Source organism: Megalops cyprinoides, chromosome 3 (genome assembly GCF_013368585.1).
Source record: "Megalops cyprinoides isolate fMegCyp1 chromosome 3, fMegCyp1.pri, whole genome shotgun sequence".
NCBI lineage: Eukaryota > Metazoa > Chordata > Actinopteri > Elopiformes > Megalopidae > Megalops > Megalops cyprinoides.
In genome coordinates, this window is record NC_050585.1 from 18,285,690 (window position 1) to 18,305,789 (window position 20,100).

The following is a 20,100-nucleotide window of genomic DNA, read 5'->3' on the forward strand; positions in this document are numbered from 1 at the left end:
ATGGCTCAAATTGCAAAGGCATTGCTCACCTTAGATGCTGAAGCCGTGCTCACCCTGACAAATGGCATCAACTTTAAGAAAAACCCAGAAGATGGTAAATGCTTCATCATCTACAAGGATGAGGAAGGTGTTAAGGCCTGTAAGAACCAGTGCAAACACCAAGGAGGGCTGTTTATCAAAGACATAGAGGATATAGACGGGAGGTGAGTTACTACATCACATACTAATGAATGACATTTAATGTTATCTTGAGAGGAAAGAAAACATGGATGGTTCTTATGCATGACAAGGTTTCTTCTTTGGCTTTTATTAAATGTGTACGACACATTCAAGTAAAAGGAATAACTGTTGTGTTCATTTGGTCCTGACCTATACCCCTTACCACAGTAAATAAATACAGTATATTTTAAAAATAAACATGAAGGTAACACTGTCCTTCCTCCGTGAAAAAATGTGATGTGCAAAGGAACCTCAACACAACCACAAGTATGGATATTCAGAATAATAGTAAATTCCTGTTTGTGTTTTGTCTATGCCTTTATTATAAAACAATGTTGATTTCTCATACTAACTAATTCATTCACATTCATATTTTCATATATTTACTGTGTATGTCAGGCTTATCCTTACAGACTGAAACTTTGGCACCTTTCATGTTTTATTGAGGAAGTATTAAGGTTTATTTCACAAGGAATTTGAGGAATGTGCACATACCTTTATACAACTGCACCATACATTATCACTGGACATGGTTTCCCTGTTCCTCCACACAGAACAGTCCGCTGCACAAAACATAACTGGAAACTGAATGTCTCCAATATGCAGTATGTGAACCCCCCTCAAAGCTTCATGCAGGATGAACTTGGTAATATTTTTATTTTTTAATGTATGTGAAGTGTAACTGATGATGCTTTTTAAATTATACTATGAAAACATGTGAAAGATATTGATTGATGGATTTGTTGGTTGAATGATTGATGGATTCAATCCAATACAAACATACCTGCCTTATTGCCATTAAACTTCCTGTTTCCTCCTTGCCACATTTAAGTGGTTGTTTGGAATGATGGGAGTCTTCAGTTAATGGAGCTGAATCCTCCTGATCCTTGGCTTGCTGACCCTAAAGTCCAAGAGGACCTTGAACCTGAGGAAGTGACTGTAAGTTTCAATTGTTCAATAGTGGCAGACGGTGAAGATTTTCAGTTATGTCATGCTATACTCCAGGAACACAAACTGTAAAATTAAATAAATAATGGGAGCAGCCAATGTTCTATAGATGTCAGAAATAGCAAATATGTGAATGCGGAACACAATAAATCGCATGTACCTCACTGTCTGACACAAAATGTACATTCAGAACACACAAAAAAAATCACAGTGATTCTGGTAGATAACAGGTAACTCACAATAACTATCAAAGCTGACAGTGATAGTGTAATAATAAAAAGCCATGATAGGTTCCTAGCAATGGGCTCGCAATACTACATTCTGCCAATGTGCTGAGGAAACTATAACCCACTTGTGACCTAACTATTGTCCTGCCAAATGCTCATCTTAATGTTCACTTTTTGGCCAAAGACTGAGCAATGCATGAGACATAGAGAAGAATGCACAGAAGGGCAGCATGCCCATACAGGGCTCCAGACTAACTTTTCCACTTTCTCAGTTGGTCGCACCAGCACATGATTTGGTCGTACCCTTTTTTTTATTAATACCATGATGTACCAATGACCTTGCATGCTGGTGAATAGTTGTCTTAATTTGGATACCCTAGTTTTGAATTGATGTAAAGATTGACAGTGACTCGAGACTTGATATTTGCAAAATATTTTAATCTGAAAATTAAGTTTCCCTCGTACCGCAACCACGGGTACTGTTTTAGCCATTGTGGTTTTTAACCTTTGCGCACATACGGTCACACCGGTGTGATTAGCCGTTTATCGCGTTTGCTAAAACCGGTGCGATTAGAACACGAAATTGGAAAAATTCTAGCTTTGAGGAAACAGCGATTTAACAATGAAAAATATGAGAAGCTTAATAAGGCTAATGAAAACATAACGAACCATGTAACGTAACACGCGCTACATAGCATAAAATAAGTTACGTACGAAATTGTTAAAACAATCAGCTATAGACCGCTTGATGTTTGGAGAGCAGTAACAGCTAAATGGATTGTTTTGCGCGTTTCATCGCTAGTGCGCTAGTACAGGTAGGGAAGGTGCAGGTGCAGGCAGGGAGAGACCAACTGAGCCAGTGAAGAAAAAGTACTACTTTCAACCACAATGACTAGCGCAGTACCCATGCCGGAGGGGCACCAAAACAGCCTAATGATCATCATGCACTCGCACGAATGCAACCACGTGAAATTTTAACTCGCACACTGTCAAAAAAATGGTCGCATATTTGCAAGTCGCACTGGTGCGCCTAGTAATAAAATTTAGTCGCACTGTCTCCAAAAATGGTCGCAAAATGCGACTAAATGGTCGCAGTCTGGAGCCCTGCCATTGCTCAAAATCCAAGTTAAGTTGTATTAGTAATAAGTAAGTGAAATGTGCAAGTTCAAGTAACCTATTTGTGTTGGGCTTTGAATTGTGCATCTATCCCATTCTGAGAGGTTCAAAAGGAAATACTTGAAAGTCTGAATAACTTCAAAGAGGAGTGTCTTATCAGGCTTTATATTAACTGAGTATAGACTTTTTTTAAATCACTCATAAGCAGTTACAGGACTTCATGATGGTCTTAGGTACAGTACACTGAAGCAGTGCATATGTTGTAAAAACATGAACTTAATGCATGTGAAAACATCTGGTGTATCATTCAGCTGTAATGTTGCAGGACTGTGATATGGGAGACAGGAGTTTGATTCCTGGCAGGTCCATTGTCCTTGTAAATATAGTAATTATTATAAGCATAATAAAAAATCTATAATTTATCACTGTTTTTCAGATTACCTATCTGACGCATGCATGCATGGACGTCAAGCTCGGGAACAAACGAATGCTGTTTGACCCTTGGCTCACTGGGCCTGCGTTCGCAAGGGGCTGGTGGCTGCTTCACGAGCCCCCGGCCGATGCCTTAGAGAGACTCTGCAAAGCTGATTTGATTTACATCAGCCACATGCACTCTGACCACCTGAGGTACGGGTCGGCAGAGGTGGAGCAAGCTGTTGGGGGGCTGGGTTTCAGATAGTAATTTACTTAGCCATGAGGCAAAATGCTCAGTTCACATTATGATACAAATTGAGTGCATGATACAAAATTATCACGAAACAATATTCCCCCACATTCTACTGTCTTTCCCAACTAACAGTGGCATCCCCTGGTTAGTAAGAAGCAGTCCCAGAGTTTTAATGTCAGTCAATATTTTGTCTCCTGTCTAATAGTGATAGGTCATTTGCCCTCTTCTCCTGTACAGGACACTGTTCAAGCACAAATCTGTCACTACAGTTCAGCTGCATCGTGCTAAATGCTGCACAGACTAAACTCTTCATGAGGGTTTATTTGATTAGAGCCAGGTTTGGAAACTTGCTATTTGCGGTTGACTTGCGCCCACTTGAGGGTTGGTGCTCACCTATGACTAACTTCAAATGTGTCATGAAAACGATTAGAAAATAATGCACGCCTGTTAGTGAGGACACAATTTCCCTTACACGAACCATCCTTGAAACTTTCCCATGATTTTTTTTTTCAGTTACCCTACTTTACAGATACTATCTGAAAGGCGCCCTGACGTGCCGATATACGTGGGTGATACATCGAGGCCAGTGTTTTGGTATGTATCGACCAGCTGTAATGAAATTTAACTTTGTGATTTAGCTACAGTGAGTGAGATCTAAAAAATCTGATGTAAATTAAAGTATTATATATAAACAATAAGTTTATGTGTACATCTATAGGTACCTGGACAGAAGTGGTGTGAAACTGACCAACATCAATGTGGTTCCTTTTGGCGTGTGGCAAAATGTAAGCGCTGAGCAGTTCCAGCAAGTAACATAAAGTAATGTAGTTTCTCAGTATTCAGTATGCGTAACCCCACTGCCGCTGTGATTTTTTTCAGGTTACAGTTACACATGGTTAACTAACACATATGCATACATTTCGTCAGGTCTGACAGGGTGACAAATACAACTTATTGTAAAGTTAGTCAGACTATACATATTTCTAGATGTGTTTCATGTCAGGTCAAGTGCTGAGGAGGTGAATAAATGAAAGCGTGTCATCTCTCAATGGAAAGAAAAAAAACAGGAGGAATTAGTTTTGAGGCTTTGCAGTCAGGGTGGGGAATATCAACGTGCCAAAGCACGGCAAACGACAGCAGTGAGATGTTCTGGCTTGCATCGGTTTGTGCCGTTTTGGCAGTTCGCCGAGATTGCGCCAGTTGCGCAAATCTGGCGCCATCGCAAAAAAATCTGTGTCTCTGCTTTCAGCTCCGGTGGACATTCCAGAATGTCCTCCTGTGCCAGTTTTGCCGTTAAATCGGCTACAACGTGCACCAGAGCTTTAAGATTATAGGTTGATGTGATGTCCTCCCAAGTCTCAAACATTGGCAAAAGAGCAACCTGTAATGCCCCTGACACTTTCGGCCACATTCTCATAAATACAATAGGGCTGATAAGTGTGAACGACAACTCATCGCAGCTGATGGGCACGCAACCGATTTCCTAACCGCCAATTCGCGAGGAAGTTCTGCACTGATGTGGCCGTCCCGGCAGGCAAATTCCAACTGTCGATTTACAAAGTAAACACAACATACGATCGATCAGAAACCGTTGGTGGCCGACCACTGCTTAGTCACACTGTGTCCCCCGCGTTATCTAGCCGACCACCGTTTATAGCTGTCGGTATCATTCAACAGGTAGAATCTACATTAGCTACCGGTGAGCCTTCTTATAAAAATGGTTGCCAGACCCTGACCGACAACACCATCAGAGAGCCTGGACCTACCGTTGGGTGTGTACATTTCCAGCGTAAAGCCGAGGATGTGTTGTTGGACCCGTTGCTGTCCCTGACACCACTATTGGCCCATCATTACATTACATCGTTTAGCACACGCTCTTACCCAGAGAGACTTTCAAATAAGCGTATCGCAATGCTAAGGGTAGTTATCTTCCATCACATGACTGGGCACATTCTCTATGTTATCTGACTACAAGGCTTTCTTTATCTTATAGATTTACAGACTGTAAACACACTTTCTGTTCCTTGAGTGGATGACCAGTATTAAAAAACATAGAACAAGAAGAAAATGTCCTAGAATGAAGATTTGTGTTTCACTGCCATGCTTGGGTGTTTCTTTGTTAGGTTGACCAGCACTTGAGGTTTATGATTCTAATGGATGGTGTACACCCTGAAATGGACACCTGTATAATTGTGGAATATAAAGGTAAGCACCTGATTTCCACATCAGTTTTAACTTTACAACTCTGGAGTGAAACAGCCCCTGTCCTAGTAATCAACATAAATGTACATGGTTTACACTAGAGGTACACTATATTATTATCTAGATGGGACATCAAACCTTTCAGCCAAAAAGTATATATCATTTATTTATTAAGGTCATTTTGTGTAGCAAAAAGCATTTACATGTGTTCATTCATCGTTCATTTATTCATCACATTACACGCAGTTTAGGTATGAGATTACACAGTTTCCATTTGGAAATGAGACCAGTGATCCTTAATCATTACACCATGCTGTGTATGTAGTGAGCACCCTATGCCTCCAATTATTATGTAGAGTATAATAAAAATTTTAATCTAATGATGGCATATCAAAAGGTCCAAATTTCACATATGCTCTACACTCCCCACTTGCAGGTCACACGATCTTGAACACAGTGGACTGTACTCAGCCAAACGGAGGACGGCTCCCTCATAACGTGGACCTGATGATGAGTGATTTTGCGGGCGGCGCCTCTGGGTTTCCAATGACCTTCAGTGGAGGGAAATACACAGGTCATGGCCACTCGAATCAAATCCAGCATGCAGTCATTACATTATATTACATTACATTTGCTTAGCAAATGCTCCTATCTAGAGCAAATCACATCTTACATTTTCACATATCAACCATTCATACAGCTTTTCATATTTCTAACACGAGTCATTAAGCACCTTCCCCAAGAATATAACAGCAATGCCGTACCAGGAGAGCAATGCCATACCAGGTGCCAAACCACAAATATTTGGCTCATGACAGCTGCTCCTTACTTCTGTGGTGCCTAGTCAGGGTAGGTTTTCCTTTCAAATTGGATTCAGATATGCTTGAAATGTACAATGGAATGGTATTTGCAAGTACATCTCAAATTGATAAAATTAGTGAAAGATCAACTATAACATAAAAGGCAAAATGTTATTTTTTGAAAAGATAATGTTAAAAATAAAAACATTACAGTGGCTTTCAATACAATTCACTAATTTTAGAATATGATAGTCCCACGCCAACCACAGGCTTGTCAATTGTAAGTTTAACATAACGCAGTTTATACATCATACACAGCTGCATTCAGTGGCATTCCATCTACATTATCCAAGGCTCAACGGGCACTTGAATAGGTCCAAAACAGAACAGAATTTTTTGGTCGCTGGCATGTGTTCTTCTGTATCTAATGGACACCCAAGCAAGGTGCAGTTTTGGACCTGGGCCTAGCTCTGAGAGATCACTCAGGCAGGTGTGTATTTTCCCAATAAATTCATAACCCTAGCTTTCTCAAGTACACCACCAGATGTGGCCACAATGCCTAGTGTTCAGAACAGTGTTCAGAGGGGCTTAGTGGCCAACAGCCTTTTTATTACATGGACAACAGAGAACAACCTAAAAACCCACTACTAATTTACAATCAACAGAAAATCATTTCTCTCTTCTGCTCAGATGCATCCACCTAATGTGAGCTGTCTATGTGAGAATGTGTGAGACAGCATGGAGATAGTGAAGACAGAACGTGACAGAATGTGAAGCATCTAGTGTCTATTATTATGAGCTGCCTGAATTTTGGTATCCTGGTGATACCAAAACTGCTATTGTCTTATCTCTGGGCAGTTGTTCCTCATACTTGTGTTGTCTTTGTACTTCTGTACAATGCAAGTAAACATTTTAAACTTTCACTTGCTAATTTTTAACCTCAATATGTATGTTACCATAATTTTGTAATTAAAATGTGTCCCTCAAGGATCATTTCCACAGACTTCCAATTTCCCATAGATTCAAGCTTGAACATGATTTCCTCCAAGCAAGGATTCATCACCTGAGACATATCTGTAGATGACCAATGATTCCTTAACTTTGCATGTCAATGGTATTAGATTTGAGTGTGTTATGATAACAGTGGTTTGTTGGACATCATTCTGAGTTTCTGATCTAAGGTGACTACCTCTCCTATGAGTCTGATTCACACGGTTTGTGAAATAACTGTACATTTTCTCACAGAAAAGTGGAAGGAAGATTTCATCAAGAATGAAAGGAAGAAGCTTCTAAATTACAAGGCACAGTTGGTGAAGTCTTTGCAGCCCAAGATTTACTGTCCTTTTGCTGGATACTTTGTTGAAGCTCATCCATCTGACAGGTACACTTGCATTGGTATATTAAACACATTCTCTTCAGCAGAAACTCATCTGTTGTCTCATGTTGAGTAGACGGAAGATGGTGATTTAGTCTGCTCAGAAATAAAAGAATCTGTTCATCTGAATCAATGAATTGTTATTTGCCTAGGTGTTTGTTAAGAGCATGTGCTGTTGTTGCTGTTGTACCTTTGCTGTTGTACCTTTCCAAAGATACATCAAAGAGACAAATGTGAAGAATCGTGCTGAGGATCTCAATGCGTTGATCACAAAGCAAGATCCAAACATCACCACATGGACACCCAAGCCAAGTGCAGTTCTGGACCTGGGCCTAGCTCTGAGAGATCCCTCTGACAGGTGCATATTTTCCTATCAAATTTACAACAGTAGCCATCTGTAGCACACTGATAGGTGTAACCACCATGCCTGAGAACAAACCAGGAAGTGGTTTTGGCCGCTAACAGCCTGTCGGCATTGCTCAGCCTGTTGCGTCTGCTGTAGAAGCAAAACTGAACTCAAAAGAGAACCAAGAACAATAGCAAAAAAACCACTCACTACTAATCAATAGTCAACAGAAAATAGGTGTTCCTATTTTCTGTTCCTATTATTTGTAATGAAGTGAATAGTGATGAGTACTCTATTCATGACCTGAGGCAACATGTGTAAATCGTACTCTGTACAAACTGCAATAAAGAAAGTGTATTCAAGGATATGATTTAGCATATAGATTACTAATTGGTGGGAATGCTGAAATATTTTGAGGGTGCATATTAGTAATGCAAGGGTAAAAATTACTATTGCATTAGTATCATACATCAGATGGCAGATGTGGAAAACATTCAACATTTAATTTTTGTTGGTCAATGTTCAACATTCTGATGTCAGGAACTCGATTACGGATCCCCCACCTAGTACACAAATCTACAAGAGCATCTGGAATTTTGACTTGTATCTGAACGAGCTTAATGCTGCCATCTATGAAGAGATATTCAGACATGAAGACTGGATCCGGTTCTACTACACGTGGGCAGGGTTTAAGAACTACGATCTAGTTGTGAGGGTAAACACATTGCTTCCTTTCTCGTGTTTTTGGGGAAAAGGATCCTACAAGGGATTTTTTTTCTGTCTCCAAATTTGTTATTTCAGAAAGTTCCATTCTCTTAATGTATTCATTGTACTTTAAGTGATAACTGTTTTTTTGCTTTCATCAAATGTGTCCATTAATGAAAATGAATGAGGACTTTAGAGGGTTTACAGTAATGTCATTTCATTACATTTGTCACAGGTTATAGAAACAGATGATGATTTCAATCCATTACCTGATGGTTACGACTACTTTGTGGACTTCCTGGACCTCTCCTTCCCCAGGGAGAGACCCGGCTCAGATCGTCCTTATGAGGAGGTAAGGAAGGCTACTATGTGGAATGTCCACTGAGGGTAGCATTTTAAAATTGACTATTCACTCTGCTGTGAAAATGCCACTTTGCTTTCACAGTTTGGGCATCCCTGGTGGCCCCAGAAAAGTGTGGTGCTGGTTTAGAATAGGGGGGATGGAGGCTAAAGCTTTACTTTTGTTTTCAAAAGGCAACTGTGCTGGTAGAGAAAGTATTTCTGGCAACAAGGATTGTCAAAGCTTTGATATTGGGCAGAGATCTCAGTTAATGCATCCATCCATGCTAAATAAGGTTACTCACATCATACAGTATAATTGTAGAGAGAAATATACTGAATCACCCCCAGCTCTGTTCCAGTGGATCTATAATTATATGATGATAAAATATTCAATCTGCCAGTAATATTCTGTACATTAGCTACCTGTCAACATCTAACGTACATATTTTTTGTTTGCGGAAGCTTGGTTCAAATGTAACTGTAAATACCCATACAAAAATGTATATATTGAGAAATTTTAGAGAATATATTTTTAACTCAATCAGTACATCTAAAATTGTAAATTATTGTCATTTTGGTGTTTTGCAATGTCCATTTTGCATTAATTCATTAGTATTTTCATTGTGTTTGCAATATATTCTTGGATTGAACAACATATTTTAACTAGAATGTTTTGGAAAATTATTAACATGTTATAAGAATTGACAAACATGTAAAGCTTTGAAAGTATGAACTCTTTACTGTTTGCTTGGTCTTGCTCTCAGATAAAGAACAGAGTCGGGGTCATGCGGCATGCGGTCAAAAATGGCTTGCTGTGGGACAACCTCTACATTGGATTCCAGAGCAGACTCAGCAGAGATCCGGATGTGTACCACCACCGGTAAAAACCCTTTTTCTGCCATTAGTGCAAGTAACACTCCATCTGCCCTCCAAAAAACCTGATTCTAAGAGGTGCAATTGTTTATTTTTATTTATTTGAAAGCGCATCATCATACAATTTGAGCTGCTCATATGTCTTTTTTGAAGTGAATAATTAATGTGATAATTGGCATGTAGCTTCAAAAATGTGCAGGACCAAAACATAGCCATAAAATATCCAAGTTGCAATGGGGAATGTGTTTTATGGATTTCAGGAAGCATACTGCCGTATTTTTAAAATGGTGCTACCTGAAATTTAAAGGACACCTCTGGTCCACAAAAAGTGATCCTAAAACAAAGAAAGATCTGTTTGGCCACAGTGAATCAGAAAAGAGCAAATCACAGCTGTACATGCATCTTGTCAGGTTTATTATTAGCTGGGACTCTGTGAGTTTCAGTTCAACCCATAGTCTGAGCTATGTGAATGGCTCATGGCTCCTATCAAAAGCTCAGACCTTTCAATAACCTCTCAGTGTGTCTCAGATTTATGTTTTTAACACACTTGCTTACCTTAATTTGTCTTTTCAGTTGTCATTTGTGATCCAGTTTGTTTTTATTTTTATTCATGAATGTAGATTCTGGAACCACTTCCAAACAGAATTGCCCTTAATTGGTCCAGACTGGGACTTGTTTCTACAGCAGGTGACCGAACGGGGAATGCAGGAGAAGACAGAGGCACCGAATACTACAGGCAATAAATGCACAATGTCTTAGATTCCATTATATGTCATAGTGCATATAATGGAATTAGATGGAACCAGCTCACTACATGTAATGATTCCAGAAGAGTCAATTCAGTCAAAACTGCAAGGCACAGGGGATATTTACTGTATTTTCAAATCAGTGGTTTCTTTGTTACTGATGTGATTGTAAAATGACAAAACGGTGTATTTAAATGGTGCCTTGTTATCCTTTTATATTAAGGTGTATGGCTAAAAGGTTAAGGTATATATTTATATTGTATTTTGACATAACAAAAATACGTACTTGCCAATGTTTTTTTATTAATATATCTACAGTGATGTTAGATAACATTAGATCATGTTACATGACCATCAGACTACAAATTGGCTTGAATCACTGCCTCACCTACTAATGCAGGTGCAATAAGATATTGCTGAAATCAGCACAAAATACAGCTGTTTGCAACTCCTGTTTTGTAATGCAATGAGAAATCTGACGCAACGTTGTCTAAACAGGATAATACCAGAAGGAAGGGATTATTTTAAGGAGTTTGGAGCTATTGGAAGTACCTTTGCTCTGGTCTTATTTTGGATTTTGGCATGACACATAAAACATGAAAGGCAACATTCTCTCCAAATGGAATGATGAAAAATCACAGGGCCAAGTTAGACATCTAAAAATCTGAAACATTGGGTGGTGTTGGTTTGGAATAGTGCTTGTTCAGACTGAGGTGTGAGGCAATATGCCCAGTATTGCTTAGGCTTTCTTGGCTTTATTTTGATAATAATCATTTTAATGGCTTTTCATTTTTTTCAAGTGTCTCTCTGACTTATGGATAATATCTGCTTTGTACATCACTTATTTCATTTGTACTGTATGTTATGTATGAGTGATAGAACACATAGGAAGAGCAGAGCTGGTTGTCAATGCCAGCAACAGCACTTGTCACAGTTTCTACCAGCCAGATGAGACAGATTTGCACAAGGTTGTTTGGCTGCGATAGCAGACTGCTTAAATTATGTCTGATCACTTGTGTTTGTATTTGCATCTGAAAACTTTTTTTCTGAATGGTTGAAGATCTTATATATTAACTTGAGGGTACAATTATGAATTATCTGAAAAAGAGGCTGGGGGTGGGAGACAGCCACATATTGGAACCTACAGGAGGGCTGATGCAGACTGCAGCTGATGTAGCCATATGGGCATTTTGGCCTGTATCGTATCCCCGCAGTGGATTAAATTCCGGGGGCGGGGTAATAGTCATTATCCTCAAGTTGTCTTAAAATCCTGAGCCATGAGGCATGACAGTTCTATGACACCCAGTGGTGTAGTGATAAAAAATAAATCAGAAATAAATAAGGCACTGGAGGTGGGGGATGATTCACTAAATTGATCCAAAAGTAAATCCAAAATGGATCATTTTATCAGTTTGTAATGAGTTATTCCTATGATGTACGAATGACATTAATAGCTATTTTCAGATTGGTTCCTTGTCTGTCTGCTTGGACATTAAATCGTCTTTGGTCCCTAGTTACACACCAGTGTATATATCCTGACGTATTCATGATGTATGAGGACAGTAGACTGTCCTCATTTACAGTTACACAATACATTTTGCATAGTAATTCATAACTCAGAAAGGTGGAGAGGGTGCCTCTGGATGGACAAACAGTAAATGTAGTGGCTATATTTAGCATAATCTTAAAACAGCATCAAATGTTACTATAGTTATTGCTGTAGATGCTTTGGGCACCTCATAGCCTGCCAAGTTCTCAAATCCCAAATTAATCAATCATAATAATTGCCAACTAATCAACAATAATAAACTGATTAATAAAAAAAGCATTGCCTGCAGTTTGGTTTGCTGGCTGATTTATAAAAACAAATTTGACAAAAATCCATGATTATTTTGCTAACTAGCTATGTGTCTTGCACCACATTGCAGAATATATATTTGTAAGCAGTCCTTTTCTGGTGTTGCAGCTAATGTCATCATCGGCAGGTTCAGTGGGAGTTTTTTGCTAGAGGAATTGGAATCATCTGAATGGAGTGTGTGCGTTAAAAATGAATGAGAGAATAGGGGATACTCGATTTGTGCGCATGTATTTGACATTCCCGAGCCTGAGGCGTGGTTGTCCCCTCGCGCAGGCAAGATGGCCTCTGATCAGTTGGTCAGGTGGAGACAAACTGGAGTCTAGCAGCACTGGAGTAAGGTACCAGAAAAGGGACTGCATGATCGAAGCCTGTAAGAAACTGCATGTCTTGTGCAAAATAAAACATGACCTTTGCTGTTCTTCATCAGAGGCCCCTCCTATCGTCTTCCTCATTTAAAGCCTCATACTCACCTGCTGCGTAGTACATAACACGAAGCTTTAGAATTTTTTTTTTTTTAGGGAGTGGTAAGCATGCTGTTCACGGCAACCCCAGACAGAGAGCACAAAGGAGGACTGATACAGTATCCAAAAATCAGATACAGTACCCACTGCAACAGGATCTCACCTGCTTCCCTCCTCCAGGACACGTTCCTTCTGTTCTCTGATGTAAATATCGTGGTCTCCATGCTCTTACGCTCTCCACCAGGATGAGATAAAACACCTTGTCTTCAGTTACACAGTGCTGATAATGAAACCCAACACACAGGTTCTGAGAATAGACACAAAGGGACACATGACAAAGACGTGTAACAATTGATCACACGCACATACTCTTTTTGATGAGCGCAGAATAAAAACCGTGAAAGCAAATGAAAAAACAAAGTTCACACACCTGGGTAAACACACTAGACTAGCACACCATTGAAAAAGAGTTACCAGAGATGCATGTGTGTGTATGTGTGTGTGTGTTTGTGTACAATGGGTATACTTCTCCCTGTGCTTTCTCAGGCCATAACATTCAGAGCCACACGCATAGATACAGCGTGCAGTCTGCATCACTTCAGACAACATACGAAGAAGTATTCATTGTGAATGATCACAATTTTTACTGTCTGCGTCAATTGTTATTCGTATAGACCACAGTTAGTTTTCATTCTCACCTAACTGCAAGGTACTGTTTTCCCAACTTACCCTTAATGTTAAATTAGCTGTGGCAGTATGACAAATCCTGTACCAAACCTACAGGGACTAATAGCATTCCAATTGAATTTTTCTGAAGAGCTAGTTTCTCTTCAGAAATTAAGAAACTATCAGGCAAACTATCAGAATTCCATATGGATGGCCTCATCACAGTACTATGTACGTAAGTCCCTCAAGGACAATATTAAATGTATACTTAAAAAAATTGGAGGCAATTGACTTTGTTTTGTTGTGACACATTTTCTATCCAAATGTATTTCAATGAAAGTCAACACTGTCAAGTTACATTATGAAGTATGACCAAACTGGCTCCATTAAGGGGTGTTTCATTGGGGATAACATTCCCCGCCTTCTTAAATTATTGAATATTATGAAAGGGAAGGAAAAGGTGGTCTTATGTTTATTGCCTATTTTAAAAACACTTTCAAGATAAAATGGGATTTTATCCAAAAATGTCTAACCTTTTTCAGTTTTGGAAATTCCCTTATAAACTGGTTGAAGGTCTTGTATTATAAACCAAAATTACAAATGAGAAACAATGGTGAAATAATAATTGAATAATTGTCAAAAAGCTCAGAAGCTTCAAGAGGCATTTAACAGGGATGTCCATTGTCTCTGCATTACAGAAGCCGAGAACGGCCATTCTTGCAATTATTTTTTAATGCCGTTATCTCAAGATAATGGGTTAATTTATCTCATTATCTTGAAATAACAAAGCTCGTTTTCTCGTGTACACAACCTACTACACCAGGCAATGTCAATGTATCCAAAAGAATGAAACTGAAGCTATGAAGCTATGAAGCTTCTTTTGTTTCAAGTCCTAAGTATTCATAGCCAATAGCTGTCAGCAGCATGCTGCTAAGTACACAAAAAAAAATCTATGAGGTGCACTGAAGTGAACCTATTGCAGTATAATTGGGCATTACAAATTGGTTGAAAATTGTGCATGTGAGTGCATAGAGAAAATGTTAAAAAATATGGAAACTTTTTCTTATCACTGGCTGAACCACTTTGGTACTAGGCTGAGCAAGGTTACTTTACATTATGCATTCATAAACTTATTATTTCCGTTCCCCTTTTTGCAGGGTTAGCTTACAGAGCTATGTTCTTATCTGTGGAATCTTATCTTATCTTTGAAAAACTGCATCACGCTTCCCTCTTTGAGATACATATAAATTCAGACCTGAAGACCTGCTAATCACTGTCTCACCTGTAACTTTGACTTGGCCCTAGCAGGACCACGCAGAATTTATTCTGTAGATTAAATTCATGTGTAGTGAAAGTGACTTGAGACACATTTTCTGTGTTTAATTGAGGCTTTCAGACTAACCTAGAGGATGATTACTACCACCTACTGTGTCAAGGAGAAGATGCAAAGTAAGGTGAGTCTGAATCAAATTCTATCTGTTGCTCCAGGAGATTAAAAGAAACATGGAAAGTGTGTGAGGGTTTACCACCCGAGAGTTCCAGAGTGCCAGAGACTTTTCAGGTAGTCTATTTTAAAGTGTATTCTTCTCTGCAAACACAAATAAAGCCAGACGTAATTCACTTATTCACTCCTCTGCTCCTCACACTGAAAGCACAGCACTGCTTAAGACATAATAATTAATCAGCATTGCTGATGTTCGGCTCATCATAAATTAAAGGTCTTATCTGTAGAAAGAGTACATCCCCCATGTGAATGCTGGCATCTATTTTATTATTAATTTACAAGTTTCTATTGTACATGCAACATGTTCACTCATTTACTATTATACAGCAGTCCGTTGTGTGCATGATTGAGAATACTAATCTGTATGTTATGCTTGTACTGGCTCTTTCATTGAATAGAGTTTAGGGGTTTGAGTAGAGGTATCAAGAGTTCAATTCACAAACAAGTGATCAGACAGTACATGTATAACTGATCTGAAATGTTGAAGTTGGGATACAGAAGTGTGCCCCTAGATATAGCCGAAATATAAAAGTGTCCTCTTGTGTCTGTTTTTAGAGTTTCAGTTCAATCTTATATAAAATTTCACCTCTTTTGTCATGTGATAAATTTATCACTTACAGTGGGTGCATACTGTGTCAAAATATTAATTTACTTTCAGCCCTGAGACACCCAATTGGTGCACAAATCCCCCACAAACTTCCTTTACCCAGGTGTCCTGAGCCACTCTCTTCCGTTGGTCTCTTTTCATGTGAGCTCGTCTTCCTCTAATTTCAGTTTCCATCCCCATTAACAAGGTGTTGCTTGGCCTCCAGCTTTTGCCCAGAGGGTTCCATCTTAGAAATGGACTTATATCTATCTGAGGAAGATTTTAGAAGAATTGAATTTTCCATTTGGCCATTCTCTGTTGGAATGTCTGAGTGGCCAGGGCAGTGACTGATGCCCACAAAGCCAGCTGTGTATGACCGATGCTCTCATCCTGGAGTCATTGCTGCAGCTAAATTGAACTTGTGTGAATGTATCCCTCCCTTAATTCAGTAACAGATAACTTACAACACAGTTTTCTCAGTATGTACTTGTGTTGTTTCTGCCCTGCACCTTGTGTTGAACTCTGGCAAATCCAAATTTATGCTGTTCATCAAAAGGAGTGCTCTATGTCCTCCAAAAATCACGACCTGCAAGTTACCTTGATCGTAGCCTTCAAGGTAAAATTAAATCTACTTTTGCCTGTCTATCTAGGAAGAAGACCCCCTCCACAAAACATACCTTAGAGCAGATAATGATTCTCCCCACTTTAGACTACAGAGATGTTATTTACAAATTTGCCTCTAGGGTCAACTCTCAAGAGGCTTGATGTTTTTATCACTCAACTGATCACATTTACAAAAGCAACAAAGAATTTGAAATTAATTAGCCCAGTCTCAGCACCTGTTGCTAAGCAAGCAGTACTGAATACTCTGCCAGACTGTTGTGCTTGCTGATCTGCCTGAGTGTGTCATGTGAATAATGTGCTGTGTATTTGGTCATGTGCTCGTTTGTCTTTGTCTTGTTTTCTGTTTCCTGCACAACTCTGCTGCTGTGTTTTTATTGCCTCTTAGCCAGAACATCATTGCAACTGGGAATTAATTCTCAACTGGCCTCCCTAGTTAAAGAATGATTAAATAAATAAAATATACAAAATTAAAATCAGGACAACAAATTTGTTACTGTTGATTGATCCACACCAAATTGTTTAGCAACCCTCAGCACTAACATTCCAGCTGGCTGTATCCCAGTGGCCTATTCTCTTATAATATCCTTAGCATTTTTATAGCTATAATTGCCACATGAATGTCATAACAATGCCTTTTAAATATTAATTTTTAGACCAGATGGCTGAACATCCTTTTAAACTTTGCTATGAAGATACTTTTATAACTCATTCCTTCATTTCATTCAAAAACCACGCTGACGGTTGAAAGTTGATTTAGTGTGCATCCACCATATTTTCCACTAGATGGCAATGTTTCGCCACACAATGTCACGGATAAGCAAGAAGAGGGGTTTTGAAGAAGAGCCACAATGTCACTTTCGCCCTTTTTAAAAAGTGTTTTTATCCATATCAACCTTCTGTGTTTTAGAGGTTGTTCATTTATGTTCTGAGGTTTCTGGCATGTCCAGTCATCTTCCTGGGAGTCATAATGTTGCCTATCTGGCAAAAAGTTGCCAGATTTTCCTCCATACCTTGTTTATTGTAGACAGATGGCACTTGGGTTGGCCTACTATCCAGAGGTAAGGTTTGTGTACTTTTGTGCATACTATTACTCATTTGGGGACATTGCGCAGACAAACAGTTTTGTTACCTTTTTCTTACTTGTGTTACCGTTACGGTAAAAATAGAATCTAACCACTTCCACTTCTAACCACCTATTAAAGTAGTTGTGGTGAGAACAACATAGGTTATGCGAAGTGTACTGTAACTGTGTTACAGTTTATACAGTAATCGCACACTGTTTTGCAATGGTTAACTTGGACTTGACTAAAATAAGCTATGCCCCACCTACAAAATGGAAGCGTAGTTTACCCAAGTCATATATCGTCGTGTTATCAGGTACTCCGATTGGTCTGATTGGTTGCCAGTCTGGGTTCGTCACGCTAGCGGTTGAGCCTGATTGGGCATTTGAAAGTTTCCACGAGATTTTAAATTAGGGATGTAGCAAGCTAATCGGTCGTATCAGCCCATCTGAGTAGTTTATTACGTTGCTGTTTAAATTGCTGTTTATTCTACTTTCTTGGTTAGCGAGCTAGATATCTTGATCGCAGGCTTTTCTACTGGATTTGATTAGCTTTTTTTCAACGGAAAGTGTGAGCTGTAGTTTCCTCACACCTATGCCTCCACAAAGGTCTCTGATTAGCTGTTCAGTGTTGTCTCTTAAAGATCGCTGTGTCTTTTATGTTTCCTGTCTAAACTGTGCCTCAAGGTTACAACAGAAGCAGTCGGACTCAAGGTAAATAGTAAAATAGTTAGTAAGTAGGTCCTTAGCTTACTAGTTGTAGCCAGCACGTTAGTGATATGAAAGCTGCGAATCGGCTAGCTCGCAGGATTTGTGCAGTGTTGTGGCTGCGTAAGTGCCACCAGCTAATGGAAAAGTTCGCGCTTTTATACCTTGTTATCACAATTGTGATATGTGTATAGCTTTAAATCACAAAGCATCATGAAAGACGATTAAATTTACAAATAAATAAAAACTGTGCAATGCTAAGTTATGTTTTCCTTTTGTCAACAGGTACAGATGCCCGAAGTGTGGTTTCACCCGTGAAATACAAAATGTCAATTACAGATACAGGTTGTCAATGAATGTGAAAAGAAGCTGCAGCCTATTTGGAGTGACAGTTTTTGGAAGCTGTCTAAATCCATACTTTGGTATTCCAGCTGGAGGTCTACAAAGGTACATTTTTTTCTAAGTTTGGAAACATGTGCATAAGAATTGATACTGGGAGAATTATTTTCCCAGTGGACAATCTTGTATATGAAATTGCAACTTTTCCTGTGTATGTCATAAAAACCATGGATGACAAGATTCCCATGAAAGTGACAGTTATAAAGGACCATTTGCTTGACTGAATTTTGCTTATGTGTGTTATATTTCTCTGTTTTTGTATTTCTGTGTGCTCAGATTTGTGGAGGAATCCAAGAAAAAAGCAGGAGATCCTCAAGATGATTTTGTGCACACAATACTAATCAAGGCAGTGGAAGACTGCTTTGTTGGGAGACGTTTTGTCTTTGGAATCAAGGTGGTGTAAAACTCAGTGCCTCTTTAGAAATATTCAGAAAAAGCTCTTCAAGTGCAAATATTAACTCTCTTTATGTACAAGATTTATTGTTCAATTTCAACAGCACACGTAATTTTTTAATCAGATTTATTTTTTGTTCTTTAAATAGCTACCTGGAAATGAATTCAGGGAAGGACCTTTGTTTGATGAACAGAAAATCTCAGGAGACTTTGTGGCAAGTCAGATCACCTTGCCAAATGGAGCTATTGGAGGCAGCCCTGTGCTCAGCTACCTCAAGAAACTGCTGCAGGACGCCAATCTTGCTGATCTCACCATCTCCCAGCAACCTGGGAGGCCCCCAACTTCCCCAGAACACAATGACTCCACAGCGCTCAGCACCTTTGAGTCATCACCGACCTCCTCTGTAGGATTTCCCTCACAGCACAGTCACGGGACGTATGTCTTTCCAGGGTACTGTCTGCAGTCACCATTGATCATCACCTCTTCTGCGGAACAAGGAGAAGAGTCTTGCTCAGAGATGAGTGAGGATGGTTCTGGATTACAACAGCACCAGAAACCTCAGACATCTCCTCAATCATTTCCACATGACACGTTGTCACAGGGTCTGCCTCCGCGTCCACTGGATGTCAATGGGAAAGTTGAGCATGACAGTTCACAAGACAGCTGCTTGGGTTTTTTGGCATGCTTTGAGCCTGCTGAGAACTCCCTCTCAAATCGCTTCCAGTTTAGTCTCTACTCCTTGCCTGATACTGCTGAATTAACATTACTGGAGAGCAAGCCTAATAATCCCAACTCCCCGGAGTACAGTAAGATTGCGCAAATTGAACTTCATCAAAAAGAAGGTTTTTTTTGTAAAAAGTGTGCTTTCTGAAGAAAAAGATGGTGTGCCTTGTTTCCAGGAAGGGTTATCAGTTTCTGGGCAAAACAGCAGTTTATCAAACTCCTCAGCATGGGAGGATCTTCCCTTCTCAGAAAGCTGGGGAGAGTTTATCAGCAACGTTAAAGGCTTCTCTGACAAATCTACAAAAGAGAATGTGCACAGTTCAGTCAAGAAAAATGAAACAACACTAAGCAACACTGGCCCTGGTGATGGAAGGCCCATGTATACAGGCTCCCATCATGAAAGCATTGGTTGTACCTACAAATATTCATGCAATTCTGTGAACCTGTCACAAGAAACTACCTCTGATCAACATAGCTCCAGAGTTAAATGGGAGGCTGGCAAGCCTTCGTCATCACAGTCCTTCACAAAGTCTACTGGGACATGCAGCAAG

At 39.4% G+C, this 20,100-nt stretch overlaps 1 protein-coding gene across 1 annotated transcript in view; it reads left to right on the forward strand.

Moving 5' to 3' along the window:
- The window catches only part of cmah (cytidine monophospho-N-acetylneuraminic acid hydroxylase), a 25,227-nt gene continuing 5,127 nt past the window's right edge, over positions 1–20,100 (forward strand). The window contains exons 1-15 of the mRNA XM_036523376.1: positions 1–203; positions 774–865; positions 1,052–1,158; positions 2,947–3,137; positions 3,691–3,771; positions 3,896–3,962; positions 5,301–5,382; positions 5,816–5,953; positions 7,425–7,560; positions 7,769–7,912; positions 8,441–8,615; positions 8,841–8,957; positions 9,712–9,827; positions 10,441–10,507; positions 18,975–19,632. Of these exons, the coding sequence (XP_036379269.1) occupies positions 1–203; positions 774–865; positions 1,052–1,158; positions 2,947–3,137; positions 3,691–3,771; positions 3,896–3,962; positions 5,301–5,382; positions 5,816–5,953; positions 7,425–7,560; positions 7,769–7,912; positions 8,441–8,615; positions 8,841–8,957; positions 9,712–9,827; positions 10,441–10,507; positions 18,975–19,632 (2,374 nt within the window). The remainder of the gene's footprint in view (positions 204–773; positions 866–1,051; positions 1,159–2,946; positions 3,138–3,690; positions 3,772–3,895; positions 3,963–5,300; positions 5,383–5,815; positions 5,954–7,424; positions 7,561–7,768; positions 7,913–8,440; positions 8,616–8,840; positions 8,958–9,711; positions 9,828–10,440; positions 10,508–18,974; positions 19,633–20,100) is intronic.